We start from the raw sequence: 21411 nt of genomic DNA, 5'->3' as shown, positions 1-21411 counted from the left end.
ATACCAGTTCTGTCTTTCCTAAACAGTGGTTCTCAATTTTGGTCTCTGCATGTTCAGTTGCTCAGTCGTGTCCCACTGACCCCATGGATTGTAGCCCTCCAGGCTCCTCTGTCTATGGATTTCCCAGGCAAGATTACTGGTGTGGTTGCCACTCTTTACCACAGAGCCACCAGGGAAGCCCCAGCAGGGTAGTTTATGTAAGAAAGATTGCTCTGCTCAAAACTTCAGACACCCCTGCCCTGTGCCCTGTGGGCCACGTTTGACCTCTGAAAGTGGTATTGGAGACTTGGGCACAGCAGATGCCCAGGACAGTAAGAAATGACTTTAGGATTGGAGGATGGTATAGACCGGCTAGGATTTTTTCCACTGGAGAGAAGAATGAAAGCTTTAAGTGATTTTTATCTTCCTACAGTGCCTAAAGCTCCAGTTGATGAAGGAAGTTGCAGCCAGACTAGGTATACCAGTTAGGCTAAGTGTACCAGTCCCAGGAGGCAACAGGAAATTGGGTGTCCTTTATCCATGGGGCTGGAGATGGGGGGAGGGGAGGAGTCTTGTCTAAAGCTTGACATTTGGCCCACTTTCTCTTTTAAGCTTTAGAGAAGCTCCCCCAAGTTTCTGAAAACTATTTTCCAGAGTGAAAAGCTTCTTTAAGAAAACAAATAAATGAGCACAAGCCCTGCATCTTTCTCTCAAAGTGTGTTCCGAAGTCCCGTAGACAAAGCCTTGCCTCTGGGAATCGTCCAGCTGCTCTGGATGTTATGACAAAGGAATACAAGTTCAGGGACATGAACTCACCACGCGAGACGTTCTCATGACCCCTGTGAGAAGGATAGCAGGGCTCCAGTTTCCAGGCTTGGATTTTCTTTCCTCAAAAGACAGACCGTCCGTCAGGCCCATTGAATTCTCTGAGTCACCAGTTAGCTCTTTCAGGAGCAAGGGGTATGTATGAGGCTCACCGGTTTCCTCTCTGCAGAGACTGTTGTAATTGGGTGTGTTAATGCAAGGCTTGAAGGATGAAAAGTGGACTGGCTCCATGCTTGGGCTAATCAGATGACGATCAGTCACCTCCTTTGTTTGATGTTTTTCTTCCCATACTTGCCATTGAGAAATACTAGATCTAGAAGTTTCTCTCCATGTGAAGTGTCTCCTCTACCATCATAGAGAACTTTCTATGAGACTGTGAAACTGAGGCTCAGAAACCCATAATTGAGTCAAGGTATACACAGTGGGTTGGAACACGGGTCTGTGTAAATCCAAAGTCTGTATTTCCATCTCCTGTCTTGGTTACCTAACTTATTACCTAAAATGGAGTTGGGATCCTAAGCAGACAACCAGAACAGAAATGTTTTTAAAATTTCCGGGTAGGACTGATCTATGGATCAAGGAATAAGCTCTATTCTCAAATAGTCTATAAAAGCAGGGGCAGACCCACTCTAGGGCACTAGTTTTCAACTTTGGCTATGCTTTATAATGATTTGGAGAATCATTATAATTATTATAAATAAATATATATATAAACTTATATTTATAATATAAATAAAAATAATTATTATTTAAAATACTATTGACCATCTACAGAGAATTCTGAAAAAAATTATCTAGAGTATGGCCTTGGCATCAGAATTTTTTAAACTATCCCAGGTGATTCCCAGGCAGATTCTTTACTCAGTGGTAAAGAATCTGCCTGCCGATGCAGGAGATGTGGGTTCGATCCCTGGGTCGGGAAATGCCCCTGGAAATGGCAGTACACTCCAGTGTTCTTGCCTGGGAAATCCCATGGACAGAGGAGCCTGGTGGGCTACAGTCCATGGGGGTCACAAAGAGTCAGACATGACTGAGCGACTGAGCAGGCAGAGACCAAAAGTGAAAACCAGTGCTTAGGAAAGACAGAACCGATATCTTAGAAGTGAGGCTGGAGCTGCTTAATGGCTGCTGCACCAAGGGCAGGACCCAGGAGGCATTCTAGTGACCCCGGCAGTGCTGGGAAGAGAGGTGGACAAGGGGGCAGGCAATAGAGCTCAGCCAAGACGGGAAACCAGACCGTCCTGCTAACCGCCCGCGGCAATCCTGGTGGGAGCCAAGGGGTGGACTCTCGTGTACTGGCTGGTAATTGCTTTGTGTACTTAAATCTGAACTCTCAAAATGGATCGTAAGCTCTCTTGAGTTTCAGATACTAGTACCCAGAAGAGGTCTACCGTCTTCCTCGTTAGATGCCCTGTCTCTGGAGGGCAGGACCTATAGTTATGCTCCTTGACCATCTCCCAAGCTGCAGATCACAGCTCATAGTGCCTTGGACACACAGAGGATGCTGGGGGAACTTTGGCTGGAGGCGTGGTCATCCCTGGAAAGGGTAATATTTTCACAGGAATTTGTTGGAGAAGCCGTTCTGCTTTCATGTCTGAAATCGGGGGCGTGCTTGTGCAGAACTTAACTGAAGCTGCCGTTTCCTGGCAAGTCCATCAACTTCTTGCCACGCGGTTTTGGCCTCCCTGTGCTTTCCCTTTGGGGCAGGTATGTGGGCATCTGCTTCTGGTGAGACTGGCCTTGGCAGAAGAGCATGCAGGAGAGTCACTGGGTCCTGAGGGCTGTGATTTTGAGGTTGATACTAGAGCCTTCGGGGTGGGGAGAGGGGGCGGGCAGATTTCACAAGTCAGCAGAAAGGCTGCCAAGGCTATGCTTGTCAAATAGCTGTGTCCGTGGGTTCTCAGAACTGGGCAGTCTCACTGTGTCTGATTGAAAAATCGTATCTGTGGTCTCGGGCAAAACGAGAATAAAGATATAGTATACCTAATATTTGTATGCATGTGGGCAGAAAAACTTTCACAGTTTGAAAAGTCATCCTTCCATAGCTGAAAGTCACAAAGGGCAAGCCGGTTTGTGGATAGTTTGGTCAGAAATCCAGCAATAGGCCTTGTAGCCATGATACCAAAAGGGGGTAGAAGTTAGAAACTGAAATTTGTTGAGCATCTGTTTGATTTGTACACGTTGTTTGGTAAAGGGTCGATCATTTAATACTTGCTACACTCTATGTTACCCAAGAAGATATTTTCAAAATACGAATATGAGATTGTAACCCATCTGCCTAAAGCCCTTCAGTGGCTTTCCAGAGATATTTAGAATGGAAAACCGAAACTCGCTGTGGCCCACAAGGCCTTACATAGGCTGGCCCCACATTGCCTATGTCTGCCTGTTCCCACCCGGCAGTTCTCTTGTGAGCCCTGTGCCCACCCTCTACGGACTTCCCAGATGGCGCTAATGATAAAGAACCCGTCTGCCGGTGCAGGAGACATAATGAGACGTGGGTTCGACCCCTGGGTCAGGAAGATCCCCTGGAGGAGAGCATGGCAACGCACTCCAGTATGCTTGCCTGGAGAACCCCCTTGAACAGAGGAGCCTAGTGGCTTACAATCCATGAGATCGCAAAGAGTCAGACACGACTGAATGACCTAGCACGTGTGCATGCCCGCCCTCAGCAGGGCACTTACACCCGTGCTCCCCTCTCCTGGGACCCCTTCTCCCACCCCCCAAACCTTAGCCTTTACCCTTTACCATTTCCTTCAGATCCAAGGAGGGCTTCCCTGGTGGCTCAGACGGTAAAGTGTCTGCCTGCAATGCAGGAGACCCAGGTTCAATCCCTGAGTTGGGAAGATCCCCTGGAAAAGGATATGGCAACCCACTCCAGTATTCTTGCCTGGAAAATTCCATGGACAGAGGAGCCTTTTAAGCTACTGCCCATGGGGTCGCAAAGAGTTGAACAGGACTGAGTGACTTCACTTCGTCAGATCCCGAGGAAAGTGTAACAGTCAGTGTCTAGGCAGGAGACTGAAACCATACCAGTTATTTGAACCAGTGGGCTATAACACAGTATTTTATAAATTAAGTGTCGTGTTATAAAGTAGATAACAGAAGAGAGGTTGGAAACTACAGCCCGTGGGCCAAATCCAGCTCAGGATCTGTTTTTGTGTGACCAGTTAGCTAAGAATACTTTTTATAGTTGTTAATAGTTGTTATTTTTCTAAAAAGTGGGACTTCCCTGGTGGTCCAGTGGTTGAGCATCTGCCTCCCAATGTAAGGGACGTGGGCTTGATCCCTGGTCAGCAAACTAAGATCTCACATGCCGCAAAAAAATAAAAAATAAATAAATTTTTTTTAAAGGCATGTGGCCGACAAAGTCTGACATATTTACTACCCTGCCTTTACAGAAGAAATTTGACTATCTGTGCTCTTTGGCATCACAGAGGTAACAGCTGTGAGCGCAGCTACCCACTCTGGGACTGCAGAAACACAAATTGAAGTTAAGAAAACTTAGATGCTTAAAGAAGCGACCCAAGGGCCTGCAACCCAGACCTCTGAGAAGGGAGCAGCTGAGGCTGGTGCTGCTGCCTCTGAGGTGGGGTGTGAGGAAGCTGGTTCCATGAGTAGTAGGAAGACCGAACACTCTCCCATGCTGCTGCCGTGGGAAGGAGTCACTACTGTGCAAGTGAAGAGGCCTTGGCTTTCCACGGGCTTCCCTGGCATGTCAGATGGTAAAGAATCCACCTGCAATGCGGGAGATCCGGCTTCGATCCCTGAGTTGGGAAGATCCCCTGGAGAAGGGAATGGCAACCCACTCCAGTATTCTTGCCTGGAGAATTCCAAGGACAGAGGAGCCTAGTGGGTTGCAGTCCATGGGGGTCACAAAGAGTCAGACACGACTGAGTGACTAACACTTTCACTTTTCACTTGGCCTTGCCCAGGTGCCACCCACAGATACAAGAGGCCCAGGGACATCAGAAAGAAAGGAGCAGGTTCTGTCTCTCCCCTCTCCAGGCTTTCCGTCTCCCTCCATCATGCCCTCTTGGAAAAGCCCAACATAAAAGCAGTTTGCAAAGCACAAAATGTAGTTTGCAGAGTCCTGGCCCCCCAGATCACAAGGCACGCTGTAGAGGAGTAGGTTTGAGGATCATAATTTAATAAATGGGACAGGAAGCCTTTCCTGAATCCCACCAGGTGCTCAGGGCCTTCCATCATATCGTCATTGTGCTATGTCTTTCCTACATAGCACTTCCTGCGGTTAATGATAATAGCAAACCCTTAGATAGCACTTACCATGTGCCAGCACAGTTCTAAGATTTAATCACAGTTTCAAGATTTAATCCTCACGACAACCTTGTGTAGATGCTGATATTATTCCCACTTTACAGATAATGAAACTAAGGCATAGGGAAGTTGAAATAACATACTCAAGGTGCCACTCAGCTAGTAGGTAAAAGAACAAGACTTTGAACTTCAACAGTTTTGTTCCAGGATCTTGGCCCTAATAAACTACGCAGCCCTTCCCCTTGGTTTCAGTTTTATGTTTGTGAATCTTGATTCAATATGTGCCTTCCAAATTAGACTGCCTTCATGAGGGCGGGCACGGGGTCTCCTGCTGACCACTGCCTCTGCTATGCCTGCCACGAGGTCTGGCACACAGGAAGCTTTCAGTGAAGATTTCTTGAGTGGATGAATAAATGGATGAGAAACTGGAGTCACAGACAAGTTAAGCCAACAGGTAACTGTCAGAGTGAGTTTCAAACCCAGGTCTGTGTGACTCTGGAATCATATTCTTCCCAGACATGAGCTGGCAGTTGCGTGCTTGCCAGCCAGTGATACACAGTGATGGCCCCAAGGCACTGTAAATTCACCGCTGCTCCCTGTGTTTCAGACAAATTATAGTGTTCCTTGTGGTCTTCGGGTTACCCAGAATGTGTGAAATATACGTGTGTATTCCCACCCCCTGATTGTGCTGCAGGAGAGAAGTCACTGTGCTCTGTAAATGCAGTCCCCAAACCCAGGGAGCTGAGTCTTCTAGTAAAGCTTTTTCAGACACATACCATGATAACCAAATGTAGTCATGTCCAGTAAGGCATTTAGCAATGTGGGTAGGAGATTCTTGTACTTTCTATTCTGTATAAAATTCCTGTTCTAGGATTTGGATTTTTTTTTTTTAATACGAGGAGAGAGAGAGAATGTTTTATTTAAAATATTGAAAAACAACAGTGGTTCTTATAATTCTGAACAAGATCGAAGATGTTCATGAGTTCGGGACGACATTCATGCCCCTCAGCATGTCATCCTTTTCTTTCTTTTTTTTTTTTTTTGGCTGCATTGCTGCTTGCAGGATCTTAGATCCCCAACCAGGGATTGAACCTGCGCCCTCAGCAGCGAAAGCGCAGAGCCCTAACCACTGGGCAACCAGGAGATTCCTTTTGTTGGGGGCCGGGGCATGTCATCTTCTAAACCTCTCTACCCCACATTGCTCACCCACTTGCAGGGCTCCACAGGCTTCATTTCCTCTTTTCTGTGTACCTTTGCAATACCGTCCACTCAAATGAAAGCCAACATCCCCACGGCAGTATGTGGGGCATAACATGGTGTACCCTCAGAACAGCCCGGGCGCCCTTTCTCTATTCCTCCATCCAGTGCCAACATAGAAGCTCAGAAGAATCAGAGGGAAATAGCAGAGAAAGGCAGAAGGGCAGTAGATTTCACAAACATTCATTCATTCTGTTCACCGTTTAACCAACCAGTAAAATGTACTCATTCAACATAATCAGCTGAGTTTTCTTTGTGGGCTCTTTTAACCGATGAAGTCAATCTTTGTTTCCTATGCCAATTATCTCAAATGTTCCCATGAACAGTAGCAGCTCCAGAAACTCTGTATTAAGAGTGGCCCAGGACAGCAATCTGGTTAGATGGGGCACTGGAGAAGGGATATAGGGAGTGGTCCCAAAGCTATTTATCTGGTAAGCATATTATTTTTATTTGAGTTTATGTTTATTGGGTTGCCGGCATCTGTCTGAGAATCTACAGATTTCATAGCCAGCGCTAGTGAAAGGAGATCCTAGATCTCTGCTTATTAAAACAAGCAGAGATGGGCTTCCCTGGTGGTCCAGTGGTTAAGACTCTGCACTTCCACTGTAGGGGGTGTGGGTTCCATCTCTGGTCAGGGAACTGAGATCTGACATGCTGTGTGGTATGGCCACACACACACACACACGAAGGCAAGCAGAAACACAAACTTGATCTAAATTAAGAAAAACAGAGAATCGAAAGCTATACACATATTGGCCAGACAGAGCCAGTCAGTGGAATTCAGGCAGGCCCAAGGGAATACTGGGACCGGGGGCTGGTAGGTCCTCAGAAATCTGCTAGCTTCTCTGTTCTCTTATTGCTAATAAGCCAACATCTTCTACTTCACAGTTTCTCATTGTGGGAAACATAATTGCTCCACAGCTCCCAAGTTTATATTAAACTTCCAGCCTCAAAGACATAAAGCCACCTCTTAGTTCTAATACTAAGTTATCAAAGAAAGAATTGCTCTGTCCAGCATGAGTCAGGTGGCCACCCTGGTCCGGTCAGTGACTAGAGAGAAGGATCACTCTCTGCATCAGGGCTGGGGGACGGTGAACAGGCGTGTGTTGGTGATCGGGGGTGATTTTGATCTGGACAGGCACTCCAAAGGTGTTCCTGTATTTTTAAAGGGCATTTATAACCCCTGGGGAAAACATATGTCCATGACACATCTGGGCACACAGAACATTTGATCACTGCTTGCTGGAAGAGCCCATAGAGGTACCTGTGGAATGATCTATCGATTGAACTGTGGATTAAGCTGTTATTTCTGTAACAGTGCCTTGGTCATTTGACTCTTCACTGTCTGGTAGCCTCAAACAGTGTGACATCAATAACAGTAGTAAGAATAGTGAAGACTTAATGGCACGTTAACGTACCAGACCCTGTTTTAAGCACGTTGTTTTGTGTTGTGGTTTAGTCCTTGTGTCCGACTCTTGTGACCCCGTTACCTTTTGTTAACTTCATTTAAATTAGTCCTCATAATAATGCCACGAAGTAGATACTAGTATTATTTCCAGTTTATAGATCTGGCAGCTGAGGCATAGAGAGGTGAAGTCATTTACCCGAAGTGACACTTCCGATGAGAGGTGGAGTCAGGACTTGAACCCCAACAGCCTACATCAGCGTCTGTGCTTCCAGGGGGCACGGTGGGAGTTGCTGAAAGGTTCCACAGACACGGCTGGGAAAACAGCCTGGGATGGGTCAGTTCACTAAACAAAAAAGAGGCTGATAATGGCAGGGGGAACCAGGAACAAAAGTAGCTCCACCAAAAAGCTAGGACAGAAGAAAGCATCAAAGAATGTGGATGGAGGGAAAAAGGGACCAGACAAAAGCGATGGTATGCAGGGCAGGTGAAATGGAAAACCAGAGAACGGGGCTGGCAGAAGGGAAAGACGGCACTCGGTGCGTTACAGATTGTGCTCTACAGACCTCCTGAGCGCTTGATAAAAGCAAGTGCCGAGACCCCACTCTGCACTGAATCAGAGGTATACCAGGTCTACAAGAAAGCCACTTGTTTTAACAAACACTTTTCAGGCACTCTCAGTTCATGAGAGCACCCGTGCGTGCTAAATCACTTCAGTCGTGTCTGAGTCTTTGTGACCCCATGGACTGTAGCCCGCCAGGCTCCCCTGTATGTGGGATTCTCCAGGCAAGAATACTGGGGTGGGTTGCCTGCCCTCTTCCAGGGGATCTTCCCAACCCAGAGATCAAACCCACGTCTCCTACTTCTCCTGCATCGGCAGGCAGGTTCTTAAACCACTAGCGCCACCCGGAAAGCCCCGGGCTGCAAGCAGCGTTGTGCACCCCTGTCACCCTGTGGCGTCGCTGGATATGGCAAGCGACTTCCTTTAATCTATTGACCATGGCAGGAAAGTTTGTAATACATTTCTAAATGACTTCCATTGATAGAAGAATCTCAGATGAGAATCCAAACTGCTAAGCTTTAATTCTGGCTCTGTCACAAACTAGCAGTGTGACCATTGGCAGACAATTTCTTTGTAGCCTCAGATTCCTCCTTTGTCAAGGTTGTAGGTTAGACTGGGTCAGTGAAAGGTATCTGGAATATGTCTTTCCACACATGTCCTTTCTATGTCCTGCAGCCTTCCACATCCTCCCTTGGCCTTGGCAGACACTGTTAATCAATCATAACACTGCTGGCTGAACTCAGATGAGACTTCTCAGTATTTATCACGGAGCTCCCAGCACCCGCTTACCACTGATTGAGGTTGGCTTCCAGTTAAAACTTGTTATCTCTAGATTAGATGATTCACAGACCTCCTATAAATTCTTAAAATCCATAGCTCTATTAAAAGAAAGCAGTAACTCCTTTTTTTTTTTTTTGCTTTAAAGGTTTCATTTTCCTCTGTATAAAAACACATTCCACAAATATTTTAATATTTTGATTTTTTTAAGTCTCATGCAGACCTTCCCTCTCCCAGTTATTCCAATCTAGATTGTAATTATGATTTGAATGTTGCTTGTTCTGAAATCCTCTAAAACTTTGTTATTAAATTACGCTAAGAAGTTGGACTAACTTGACCTTAAACTTACATTTTAGGTTAACTTGAACTTGAATAAATCACTGTTTGCAAACACAAGTTTAAAGTTTGGGAATTTGGTTTTTCAAAAACAATGACTAAGTGAGGAAAGAAAGCCCTGAATTTTAAAGTACTTAAGGGGAAAAAAAAAGTAAAAACTTTGAGAAGTGATACCCTGTTGATTACCCAAGAGAAATTCTCAGACAAATTGTAAACAATTCGAAGTTGTGCATTTTTGTTTAAGAATTCTGAGAATCTTGCTTACAGATTAGCCAAGACTAAGGGGAAAAAAGTTTAAAAATACGATGCAGTTGACCTTTATTGTTCTTAAGTCCCATGAGTTCTGTGCCAATAAAAACACTGTTTTTCTTTCCATTGGTGCTGGGTTGAAATGGTTGAAAATGGTGATTTCGCTCCTTTTATTAACCTCAAAGAACATATTTCAAGTAGGCAAACAATCTTCCCAAAGCAATTATGGAAAAATTTGGAGTTGACACAGATAGGTGGTTTTTGATACCCTGTGCCGGTCTTGAAAACAGAAGCATTTTGGTTCTGTACACTTCTCCACAAGGTCCGAAAGAGTTCTCTTCACTGTGCCGTGGATCCAAATGCAGACCTTACTTCCGAGGAGGCCTAGTCAAGAGCTTGGACGTTAGCATTATTTAACCAATCACAAGGCCTGAGAACCCTCATGCTCTGATGGGAAAATGTACTCAGACAAGTGACCCTCGGGCAGATGGATCCCATTATGTAAAACCTCAGGAAATTGGACTAAGACCCTGGAGAGCAGAGATTGGCTGAGTTAGCAAAATGACTGAATTATAAAATATCTGATCAGGAGAAAGATATATTATACTATGGTATGTAAGTAGCTGAAACTTAACCCCTCAAAGGGCATTACCTGGTGGAGGTGCCTCTAAGGTGACCCTTTCTTGTGTAATCAGCAGCATTAATGTGCATATGCATCACGTGATCAATTTCCTTAAGTGATTGTTCAGTTCCGTGTAATCGACCTTCTTCCTGCATCTGGAAGAGGAGTGCATTTCTCATCCAAAGCCCTGACTTCAGACACTGAATTCCGTTGCATAAAGCCTGACCATACTAGAAAAGAGAAGACCTGTATTCTAACATATTAGAAAAGAGAAGACCCCCCCACAAAGGGAAGCAGTGTGACAAGCGCTTACAGGGATCACTGATGCCTCCAAGTGATGCTTAAATTCCCTGACCTTGGGGTTTCCCTGGTGGCTCAGTGGTAAAGAATCCGCCTGCCAGTGCAGGAGACAGGTTCCTGCATTGCAGGCAGACTCTTTACTGACTGAGCTACAAGGGAAAATGCATAAATAAATAAAATTATTTTTTGAAAAACTCCCTGATCTTGAGTTGGTTCATCTGAAAAATGGAGCCACGACCTCTGCCTCACCAGGAAAACCCAACGGCCTATGAGGCCCTGCTTGCGTCCCCTCCCAAACCAGCCTCTCCTCCTGCTGCCTTCCGCTTGTCTTGCCTCTTCAGTCGCGCTGGTCCCCTTGCTCTTCTCCCCTCTGGCTTTATGGGCTTTGCTCTGCTTTACTCCCTGCCTGGAACCTGGTTCTTCCTGACAGCTGCTCGGCAAACTCCCGCACCTCCTTCCACTCTCACTTTCATAGAGGCCAGCCTGGACCAACCTTGTAATGCCATGACCTGCTCACTCCAGATCTTCCATATCCCATCTGAGTTGTTTTTTTTTTTTTTCCTAGCACTGATGAATTCATTGCTAACTTACAATGTTTATTCCTTTTTATCTGTCCCCCAACTGGGATATCCTGCAGAATAAAGTCCTTTGTGCCAGTTTTTCATTTCAGTGTTGCCCCCTAGACCAGTGACTGGCCCACAAAGAGGGACTCGATACATATTTTTTAACGACTAAATGAAAGCAATGCAGGAGACCCAGGTGCGATCCCTGGGTGGGGAAGATCCCCTGGAGAAGGAAATGGCAACCCACTCCAGTATTCTTGCCTGGAGAATTCCATGGACAGAGCAGCCTGGCGGGTTACAGTCCAAAGGGTTGCAAACAGTCAGACTGATCAAAGCAACTGAGCATGCTAATGAAAGCTGAGCCTCCAAGGAACCAAGCAACACAACTTGTTTGATTTATTCTGAAGGCAGCCCTAGAGTCCCCGGCACAGAGCCTGATGACTCTTATTTTTAGAAATCATCCCAATGAATGGGCTCTCTCATTTCCTGGCTCATGACAGATTAGGAAAGAGAAGATCCTGAAAGGTGACCATATGGTAACAGCTAGCAGTGATCACTGACAACGTGATATGAGAGGAGATGAAAAACTTTCTTTAAAAAAGCTGAAAAACAAACGATCACCTGTCTGCACTCATTTTATGAAGGCAGATAGCTTCAGAGGACTTAACTCACAGGAGGTGATGTAGTTATTTTGTTCAGAGCAAATGAAGCAACTGACAATTAATCTCAAAAATATACAAGCAAGTCCTGAAGCTCAATTCCGGAAAAATAAATGACCCAATCAAAAAGTAGGCCAAAGAACTACACAGACATTTCTCCAAAGCAGACATACAGATGGCTAACAAACACATGAAAAGATGCTCAACATCACTCATTATCAGAGAAATGCAAATCAAAACCACAATGAGGTACCATTACACGCCAGTCAGGATGGCTGCTATCCAAAAGTCTACAAGCAATAAATGGTGGAGAGGGTGTGGAGAAAAGGGAACCCTCTTACACTGTTGGTGGGAATGCAAACTAGTACAGCCACTATGGAGAACAGTGTGGAGATTCCTTAAAAAACTGGAAATAGAACCGCCATGTGACCCAGCAATCCCCCTACTGGGCATACACACCAAGGAAACCAGATCTGAAAGAGACACATGTACCCCAATGTTCATGCAGCACTGTTTATAATAGCCAGGACATGGAAGCAACCTAGATGTCCATCAGCAGACGAATGGATAAGGAAGCTGTGGTACATATACACAATGGAATATTACTCAGCCATTAAAAAGAATTCATTTGAATCTGTTCTAATGAGATGGATGAAACTGGAGCCTATTATACAGAGTGAAGTAAGCCAGAAAGAAAAACACCAATACAGTGTACTAACACATATATATGGAATTTAGAAAGATGGTAACGATAACCCTGTATGCAAGACAGCAAAAGAGACGCAAATGTATAGAACAGTCTTTTGGACTCTGTGGGAGAGGGCGAGGGCGGGATGGTTTGGGAGAATGGCATTGAAACATGTATATTGTCACATGTGAAATGAATCGCCAGTCTAGTTCGATGCATGAGACAGGATGCTCGGGGCTGGTGCACTGGGATGACCCAGAGGGATGGGATGGGGAGGGAGGTGGGAGGGGATTCAGGATGGGGAACACATGTAAATCCATGGTGGATTCATGTCAATGTATGGCAAAACCAATACAATATTATAACGTAATTAGCCTCCAATTAAAATAATTTTAAAGAAAGAGTAAGGATGGTAGTCATTAAGATAAGGTTGGATCATATTCATTAAATTCTACTTGCATGCTCAGTTGCCTCAGTTGTGTCCAGCTCTTTGCCACCCCATGGACTATAAAATCCCCCAGGCTCCTCTGTCCATGGAGATTCTCCAGGCAAGAATACTGGAGGCCGGGCCCTCCTTCAGGGCATCTTCCCGACACTCCTTAGGAAGGTAGAAATAGGTGCATATCATACACTGCAGTTTAGCCAAATGTTTATGGAACCTTGAGTAGACGCCAGGCACTGTGCTTCTTTAGCACTAGAGATTTAAAGGAAGATGTGTGTTTGAAGTCTGGGGTGTGAAATAGATAATGTAAACAATTTTATTTTTAATTTTTGTCCAAAAATATTGGATTTTTTAGCACTTAAGAAGGTACAATTAATTATACTGGAAAATCTACTTATACGGAAGAGCTCATTCCCTGGAGAAATGATTCGTTGCTACGAACTACTGTGAGTCACAAAGGGGACAAGGGTTGGTCAGCTCACTAGCCTTCCACCAAAGGGGTAAATGTCCTGCCCTGATTTAGGTATGGTGTTTAATCCTTCCTTCTCTCCATTTCCGAAAGGTATCACATTGATGAGTAAGGTCGAATTTGACAGCCAAAAGGAAGCTGACATTAGTACTATATTTTTAACACTCAAATTAACACTCTGTTATGCATTTTCAGTATTATTCTGTTCTTTTTCATGTGGATTTTTTTTCCCATCAACCAGATTGCAGGTTCCTTAACATGAGAAACAAGGTCATAAAGGTGATCAGGTTAGCTCTGTGAATCTTCAGACTTAGATGTAGCTTGTATTTATCCATTGTCTCCTATATGCGAGCTCTTATGCAAGGCATTTTTCATGTTAGCTCTTTTAATTTTTATGTTGTCTGAAAGAGTCTCATGATATTACCAACATTTTCACACTTTGGGGAGTGAGGAACCTGAAGCTTGATAATTTTTGTTGGGTAATTGATAACTCTACGTCTTGTCAGTGAACTTGAATTCAGGTCCTGAATGGCAGGTCCAGTTGTATTGAATCATGGGTTTTAGCCATGCCCCTCCTTCATCTTCTCCTGAAGTCCAATATCATCTCAGAATATTTTTTAGATCTTGAATTATTTATTTTCCTTTTGTCATTTAGACCCTAGCTTATAGATCAAGTTTCACATCTGTTCTGCAGCTTAGCACCCAAAAAAGAAGTTTTATATATGATAGAGCCAAGGTGCATTTTTCTTTATCCTTTGGTTATTTTTCTTTTCCTACTCACATAGCTTGTGGTTAAATTATTTTCCTTAGACTTTTGTACCAAAATAATTTGCCTTTGGGTAGAGGCCAAGTATGGACCATTTTCAATTCTCTACAAGATTGTTTTTTTAAGCAGTTCAAGTGAAAGAATTCCTATGTTTTACCATGGGCATTTATATGTTGGTTACATAGGGCAATCAGTGCTAGAATATACTCTCTTCAAAACCTTGCATCTTCTCGCTACACCTACCCTTAGGAAACAGCCCAATATCTACACAGAAAACAAAAACAATGACCCAAAAGCCCACACTAATTACTGTTTCCAGATTCATGTAACAGTTTGTCTCCTTTGTGTTTCATTTGCAATTTTAATGATGCTATTTAATTTTCCACTTTTAACATAGCTGTGCATAAAGATTCCTTCTTACCTTAGAGGAAACAAAGAATAGATAGAGAGGTCCTCAAACTAAATAAAATAATTATATGGTTTCCATTTGTCAGGCACAATTTGTGCCAGGAATAATGCTAAGTGCTTTATCTGCCTTATTTTAGTGAAGACCTGTAACCCTCTGTGATAGATGGTTTTCTTCATGCAGAATAGATGGACCTCACTTGAAGTCATTTGTCTAAGGTCACTCGGCGGTAACAAATGTCACATCTAGGACTCAGAATCAAATCGGACTGGCTCCAGAAACCTTGCTCTTCATCTCTTTTTTTAAGAAAACAAACTTCTGATTTGAAATAGTTTAGATTTACAGAAAAATGCAAAGCTATTATAGACAGTTCATGGATGCCACTCACCTAGTCTTCCCCACGTTAACATCTTACATTTCCATGGTACACTTGTCAAAAGCAAGAAACTGATGTTAGTACATTACTGTTAACTAAACACTGCAGATTCTATTTGGATTTCACCAGTTTTTCCACTAAGGTCCATTTTCTGTTCTAGGATCCTGTCCAAGGTACCATGTTGCATTTGGTTGCCATGACCCTCTGTGATATCTGATCTATGACAGTCATTCCTTATTTTTCACGACTTTGACATTCTTGGGAAGTCCTGACCTGTAAAATGCTCTTCCCCCAGCTGGGTTAGTTTGATGTTCTCCCATAATTAGACCGGGGTTATGAGCTTTTTGAAAGAATATTACAGAGGCAGAACTATTGCTCTCAACCACTTTCTGTGTCATTTTTCAGATATGCCAATATTATGAATGGGCAGAGTATTTCTTTTTTTAAAATCTATTTATTTACATATTTATTATTTATTATTTATTTAGCTGCATCAGGGCTTAGTTGCACCACGGCAGATGGTAATCTTAGTTCCCTGACTGGGGACTGAACCCGAATTCCCTGCGTTAGAAGGCAGATTCTTAACCACTGGAACACCAGGAAAGTCCCAGGAAGAGTATTGCTATTTGCCATTCTACCAAAGAATGAACTATAGCTCTAGTGTGATACTGGGAGAAAAGAAGGGTGTTCATTTAAAAATATGTAATAATTAAAAGTCTCATAATGACGTTCTTATTTCCATTTGACAACTGATAGCTTGATAATTAATGTCAGCACTGAGAATTTCCTAATGACGTGCCATGTCAGGTGAAGAGAAGTTCCAATATTTTCGTGCTGGAAATTTTTCCAAGAGAAATAAGCCAAAAGATGGTAAAAACTTTATTTAGAGAAATTACCTTTAGTACAATTTACAATAATAAAACATTTAGAAACAGTCTAAATGCCTAACAAGTGAGGAATATTTATACAAATTATGGTACATCCCCATAATGGTTTATTATACAACCCTTTAAAATGATGTTTGTAAAAGGTGGTAATAGTATAGACACTATTTAGTGGGAAAAGCAAGATGTAACATTGCATATTCATTACAGTCACAGCTAACAATTGTCCAAAAATGACTACAAGAAAATACACTAATACATCAACAATGATTGTCTCTCGGTACTGGGAATAGAAGTTTTACTTTCTTCTACTTCTCTATATGTTCCACGCAATAAGGATGTTTGTGTTTTTTTCCATTTAAAAACTGTATTTTTTCAAAGGAATATACTCTTCAATCACTAGAAGAATATTCTGTGAATTGAAAAGGTGATTACACGGAAGAATCCTTCAGAGCAAGATGCGTGAATTGAGCTTCATTCTGTCCCTAACCCCTAAGTTCTGTCACCACGGTCGGAAGCTAACTCTGAGTGTGGGCGGTTGAGCAGCGGAAGAAGGTGTTCCACCACTGCCTGCCTGACACCTCCAGCACCCCCGTGTACACACGCCCAATTCCTTAACAGCTCTCCAAAGACAAAGGGTGTACCTGCGGCAACTTAACTTAACCCATGGGCTGAGACGGAGGTGGACCCTTATCAGCTCTGTGATCCTGAATCAAGAGGTAGTGTAAAGAGGGGGTTAAGGGCAGTCCCACTGCCTGGATTTAAGCATTCGGTAGGTTATTTAACTCTCTGTGCCTCTGTTTCCTCATCTACAAAATGAGGATAATAATAATAATATCTACCTTATGAGACTTGGGGCCTCCTGACTTACAAAGTTAATACCTGTCAAGTGCTTAGAACAGTGTGTGGCTCACAATAGGTGTTCAGTGGGTGGTAGTTAATATAATGGCTTGTGATTGAGCAGTTACTTTTTTCGCTGGGAATTCAGCAATCCTCTACTAGATGATTTCTCAGGTAATCTCCAGCTCAAAAATGCTGTGATCCGCTATCCAGAGGCCGTGTGGTTAGTCGCTCAGTGGTGTCTGACTCGGCAACCCCATGGACTGTAGCCCTCCAGGCTGCTCTGTCCGTGGGATTCTCCAGGCAAGAATACTGGAGCGAGTTACCATTCCCTTCTCCAGGGGATCTTTCTTACCCAGGGATTGAACCTGTGCTGCCTACATCTCCTGCATCGATGGTGGACTCTTAACCACTGAGCCACCAGGGAAGGCCTTTCCAGAGGCTACGTCTTTGCAAATTGTGACTCTGAAAATATGTATGGTTTAAATGTGGCTAGAAGCTCACTAATATCATTTCAAATGGAAGAATCGTATATAGATCTCTGCTTTAATTCTAAAGGTCGGAAAAGCATGTCTCAAAAGGACCTCCAACTGAAGGCCATAGCTCCTGGTTTTTCATGCTGGATCATGTTTAAAAAAAGAAAGAATTTGGTTCTGCCAGAGTGGATGAATTCTTACAGCCAAAAACTCAAAGTTCTTTTGTGGCCACATCTGACATGGTTTAACATTTTTGACATTTTATAAAGAAGTAGTTCATTAATTTATTTGAGGTGGTAAGCGCTGTGGAACTAGGAATTCCAAGCCCTCAATATTTAATTCAATATTAAGAATAATACCAGTATAGGCGGAGCAGCTTGACTTGTTCATGGGTTAGTGGATACAGAGAAACTATTGAAAAGCTTTATCTCCAGAACACTTAAAATTTAGGGAAGAGTTTGGCTAGTGAAATGAATATTTGGGTTTGAGGACTTAGCTTTGGGACACTATCAAAAAACATTCTTGGCACCTGGTTGGTGACCATGGTCAAGAAGCTGTGAAGACGGATAACTGAGGTCCGAGGAGAAGGCACCACCCTGTTAATGGAGAGATCTGGGTCCCCCAGGGAAGTTTGTTCTTGCTGGGGGCGGTGGGGGGAGCTCTTAGTGTCCGACGTGGCCCACTGAGGGCCCAGACAGCAGGGACCTAGTCCGCTTATATGGAGTAAAGAGGGTCTTGGACTTACAGCAAGAATGTAATCCAACCTACGTGTTTTGGATTTAAATTAATCCCAAATCAAGTCTGTTCAAGAAAAGATGTTCTAACCCCACTGAGATGAGTTTATAACTTCTACGCAAGCAGCAGAAACACACTTGCAAAGCATTTTGCAGCCTCCAGTGCTGGAATCACCTTTGGAGCCCAACAGACCTGGGTTTGAATCGCAGATCCACAGTTTGTGAATCTGAGACGAGGGAAGGGGCTTCCCTGGTGGTCCGGTGATTAAGAATTTGCCTTCCAATGCAAAGGACATGGGTTCGATCCCTGGTCGCGGAACTAAGATTCCACACTCTACAAGGCAACCAAGCCCCTGAGCCACAGTGAAGCTCCTGCATATCACAGCTAGGACCCAATGCAACCAAATATTTTTTTAAAAGAAGAAAATAAATTAGCCCACACTTTAAAAGAGAAAGAGTGGAGCAAATTACTTAAGCTTTCTGTTCCCCAGCTCCTTCTTAGAGGTGCTGGGAGGCTAATGTAAAATTCTGTTTCCAAGTCCTAAGCACAGAGCTGGTCACAGAGTGAGCATCACTAAGTGGTGGCCAGCGGTGTTTTGTCTTTGCTCATCACAGCCACTCTTTAGGTGGTTGCTGCTGTGACCCCACTTTTCAGATGAAGAAAGTGAGGCTTAGAGAAGCTGAGTCCAAGAGCAGATGTCCAGAAGCAGAGGAGGTGCCAACCTGCAAGGCCTGTCTTCAGACTTAACTTCTAGGCCTTCCCATCGCAGAACAAAGTGCGTCCTCTGAATGCAGCACCAACCAGACACTCACTTCTATCAGCCAAACAACAAGTGTCTTTTGAGCAGCTACTTCTTTTTCTCTTAACTTTTTGTTTTGTATTGGAGTATAGAGCAGCTACCCACTCCAGTATTCTGGCCTGGAGAATTCCGTGGACTGTATCATCTATGGGGTCACAAAGAGTCAGACACAACTGAGCAATTTTCACTTTCACATAGCCAGTTATTGGGGGCTTCCCAGGGGGCACAGTAGGAAAGAATCCATCTGCCAGTGCAGGAGACCAAGAGACGTGGGTTTCATCCCTGGGTCGGGAAGCTCCCATGGAGGAGGAGATGGCAACCACCAGTATTCTTGCCTGGGAAATCCCATGGACAGAGGAGCCTGGTGGGCTGCAGTCCAGGGGTTCCCAAGGAGTCTGACGCAGCTGAGCACACCGCTACACTACAGCCAGGGAACATTAAAGCCAGTTGTGAGCATTTCAGGTGAACAGCCAAGGGATTCAGCCTTACATATACACGAATCCATTCTCCCCCAAACTCCCCTCCCATCCAGGCTGCCACATAAGACTGGGAAGAGTTCCCTGTGCTATACAGTAGGTCCTTATGGGTTATTCGTTTTGAATATAGCAGTGTGTGCATGTCCATCCCAAACTCCCTAACTATTCCTTCCCCCCATCCTTACCCCTGGCAACCATAACTTCTTTCCCTAAGTCTGTCTCTTTCTGTTTTGTTCATTTGTATCATAAAGTTCACTTGCATCATTTCTTTTTAGATCCACATGTAAGGGATGTCATATGACGTTTCTCCTTCTCTGTCTGACTCACTTCACTCAGTGTGACAATCTGTAGGTCCGTCCATGTTGCTGCAAATCGCTTTTTGAGTGTGCACTTGGGAAACCAGCTATTGCATCTGGCAAAGTAGGGATGAAACTCTAAGTTATGCCATCCCAGATTTTTAGATCCAGACCACAAGCAGTTAAAGAGCTGGTGGGAACAGGTCAGCAGTGTGGCCAGTCCCCATAGGCAGGAGAGTGTGAAAGAGACTGGGGCCCAGATTCAAGACTGTGTGGCCAGACTGCCTGGGGCTTGGGGCGGTCCAGACCCAGTGCTGGGCTTCCCCAGTGGCTCAGCCAGGAAGAATCCCCCTGCAATGCCAGACGCGCAGGAGATGTGGATTCGATCCCTGGGTCAGGAGATCTCCTGGGAAAGGGCATGGCAACCCACTCCAGTGTTTTTGCCTGGAGAATCCCATGGACAGAGGATCCTGGTGGACTACCGTCCACAGTGTCGCAAAGAGTTGGATACGAGTGAAGCAACTTAGCAGACATATACCCAGTGCCCCGGCTGTCTGAAAACTGGAGTGTCTGAAGCCTTGCAAAGTGCCCTGTCCTTCTGGCCAGCAGTGGGTTCAGTTCTGTTCAGCAAAACCCCTTCCGTTATTGCTAGCCGGGGTTTCCAGTTACAGCAAGTCCTCATCATTCCTCCTGAAACTCCAAAGGAGACTCTGTCGGTCAGCATTCATGCTTCTGAACAGACTTCCTCATCCAGCCAGTCTGCCTTTAAGCAGCAGGCAGGCAGGCCCCCTCCCCTGCAGTCCAGGAGAGAGCGTCAGAATGCCTGTAGATTCAAGCCTTCCCAGCCACCTAGGTCACCCTGGCAAAGAGGCTGGGACCACCCAATCCCCCAGATCTACAGCCACAGAAAAAAAGACCAAGCAGGTGTTGGAACCAGAAAGTCCGATGCCTGAGCCCCTCAGGCTGGTCCCCCGGGGGCCTTGGGAGGGGACGTGCAATGTCTTTCCAGCAGTCTGGGTTCTCCTGCCCCTCCACCTCTGGGCTTGTGTCCCTCACTCAGCACAGGCTCTGACTTCCATGTTTGCTAGTGCTACGCGTGGTGTACCCAGGCCTCATTTAAATGCCCCCTTCTCCAGGCAGTATCAGGAATCACCTTTCTTTCCTTTGAGCCTTCGAGGTATTTAATTTCTTTCTGTTGATCACTTTATTATGAAATACTTCAGACATAGAAAAAATACAGAGTATCTGCAACCATCATACAGCTTGAGAAATAAAACATAAATACATCTGATGCTTGCTCTATTCCCCTCCCTCATTAGGGTCCCTTCCCTTTTGCCACTCCTAGTGTAATCACTGTCATAATCTTGGGATTCTTGTGTATGCTTTAATGCTTTTATTGCATATGGATTTTTATTCTTATATGAGTCTTTTGCATATGTTTGAACATCTTAGCAATTATATCAAATGTAGGTATCCGTCAACTTCCTCATTTCTAAGGTGAGTTTGGTGACAGAATCTACCTTCAGAGGGTTGTCATGAGGACTAAATGAGTTAATACATGCAAATTGCATAAAGTGAAAAAATAATAACGAATTAATTAGCTATTATTATTTTTCCACTTACTGTGCTTCATGAGTTACCCATATAGTACATTTACTTTTAGACTATTCATTTTAATTTCTATATATAACATTCTGTTGTATCAGTAAACTGAAATGTACTTCTCCATGCTTCTGTTGATGAAAATTTACTTGTTCCCAATTTTGACTATTAGCCGTAATTTTGCAATCAACATTCTTGCCTGTCTCCTTGTACATGGGCAAGTTTTTTCTGACTTCATGTAAATGAATAGTGTAAAATTGCTGATTTATATCTTTCACATATTTTAACTCACTTTTGGCTAGTATTATAATTATACTAGTGTATGTGTGTATGTGTATGCACAAGTC

The 21411-nt window shown here is 44.1% G+C and overlaps 1 protein-coding gene across 4 annotated transcripts in view; it reads left to right on the top strand.

The window, feature by feature from the left end:
• ME3 (malic enzyme 3) overlaps positions 1–21411 on the top strand; it is a 220034-nt gene that overhangs the window by 37132 nt on the left and 161491 nt on the right. Inside the window, exon 1 of one of the 4 annotated variants that reach the window (XM_043876335.1) lies at positions 2380–2511. The exons of the other annotated variants lie outside the window; for them this stretch is intronic. Within the exon in view, the coding sequence (XP_043732270.1) occupies positions 2395–2511 (117 nt within the window). The 5' untranslated portion in view covers positions 2380–2394. Of the gene's footprint in view, positions 1–2379; positions 2512–21411 lie in introns of those variants that run through there. 4 annotated transcript variants of the gene reach the window in all.

This window comes from Cervus elaphus, chromosome 2, assembly GCF_910594005.1.
Source record: "Cervus elaphus chromosome 2, mCerEla1.1, whole genome shotgun sequence".
NCBI classification, from domain to species: Eukaryota; Metazoa; Chordata; class Mammalia; order Artiodactyla; family Cervidae; genus Cervus; species Cervus elaphus.
Note: the sequence above shows the minus strand (reverse complement) of the source record. Positions and strands in the feature narration are given on the sequence as shown.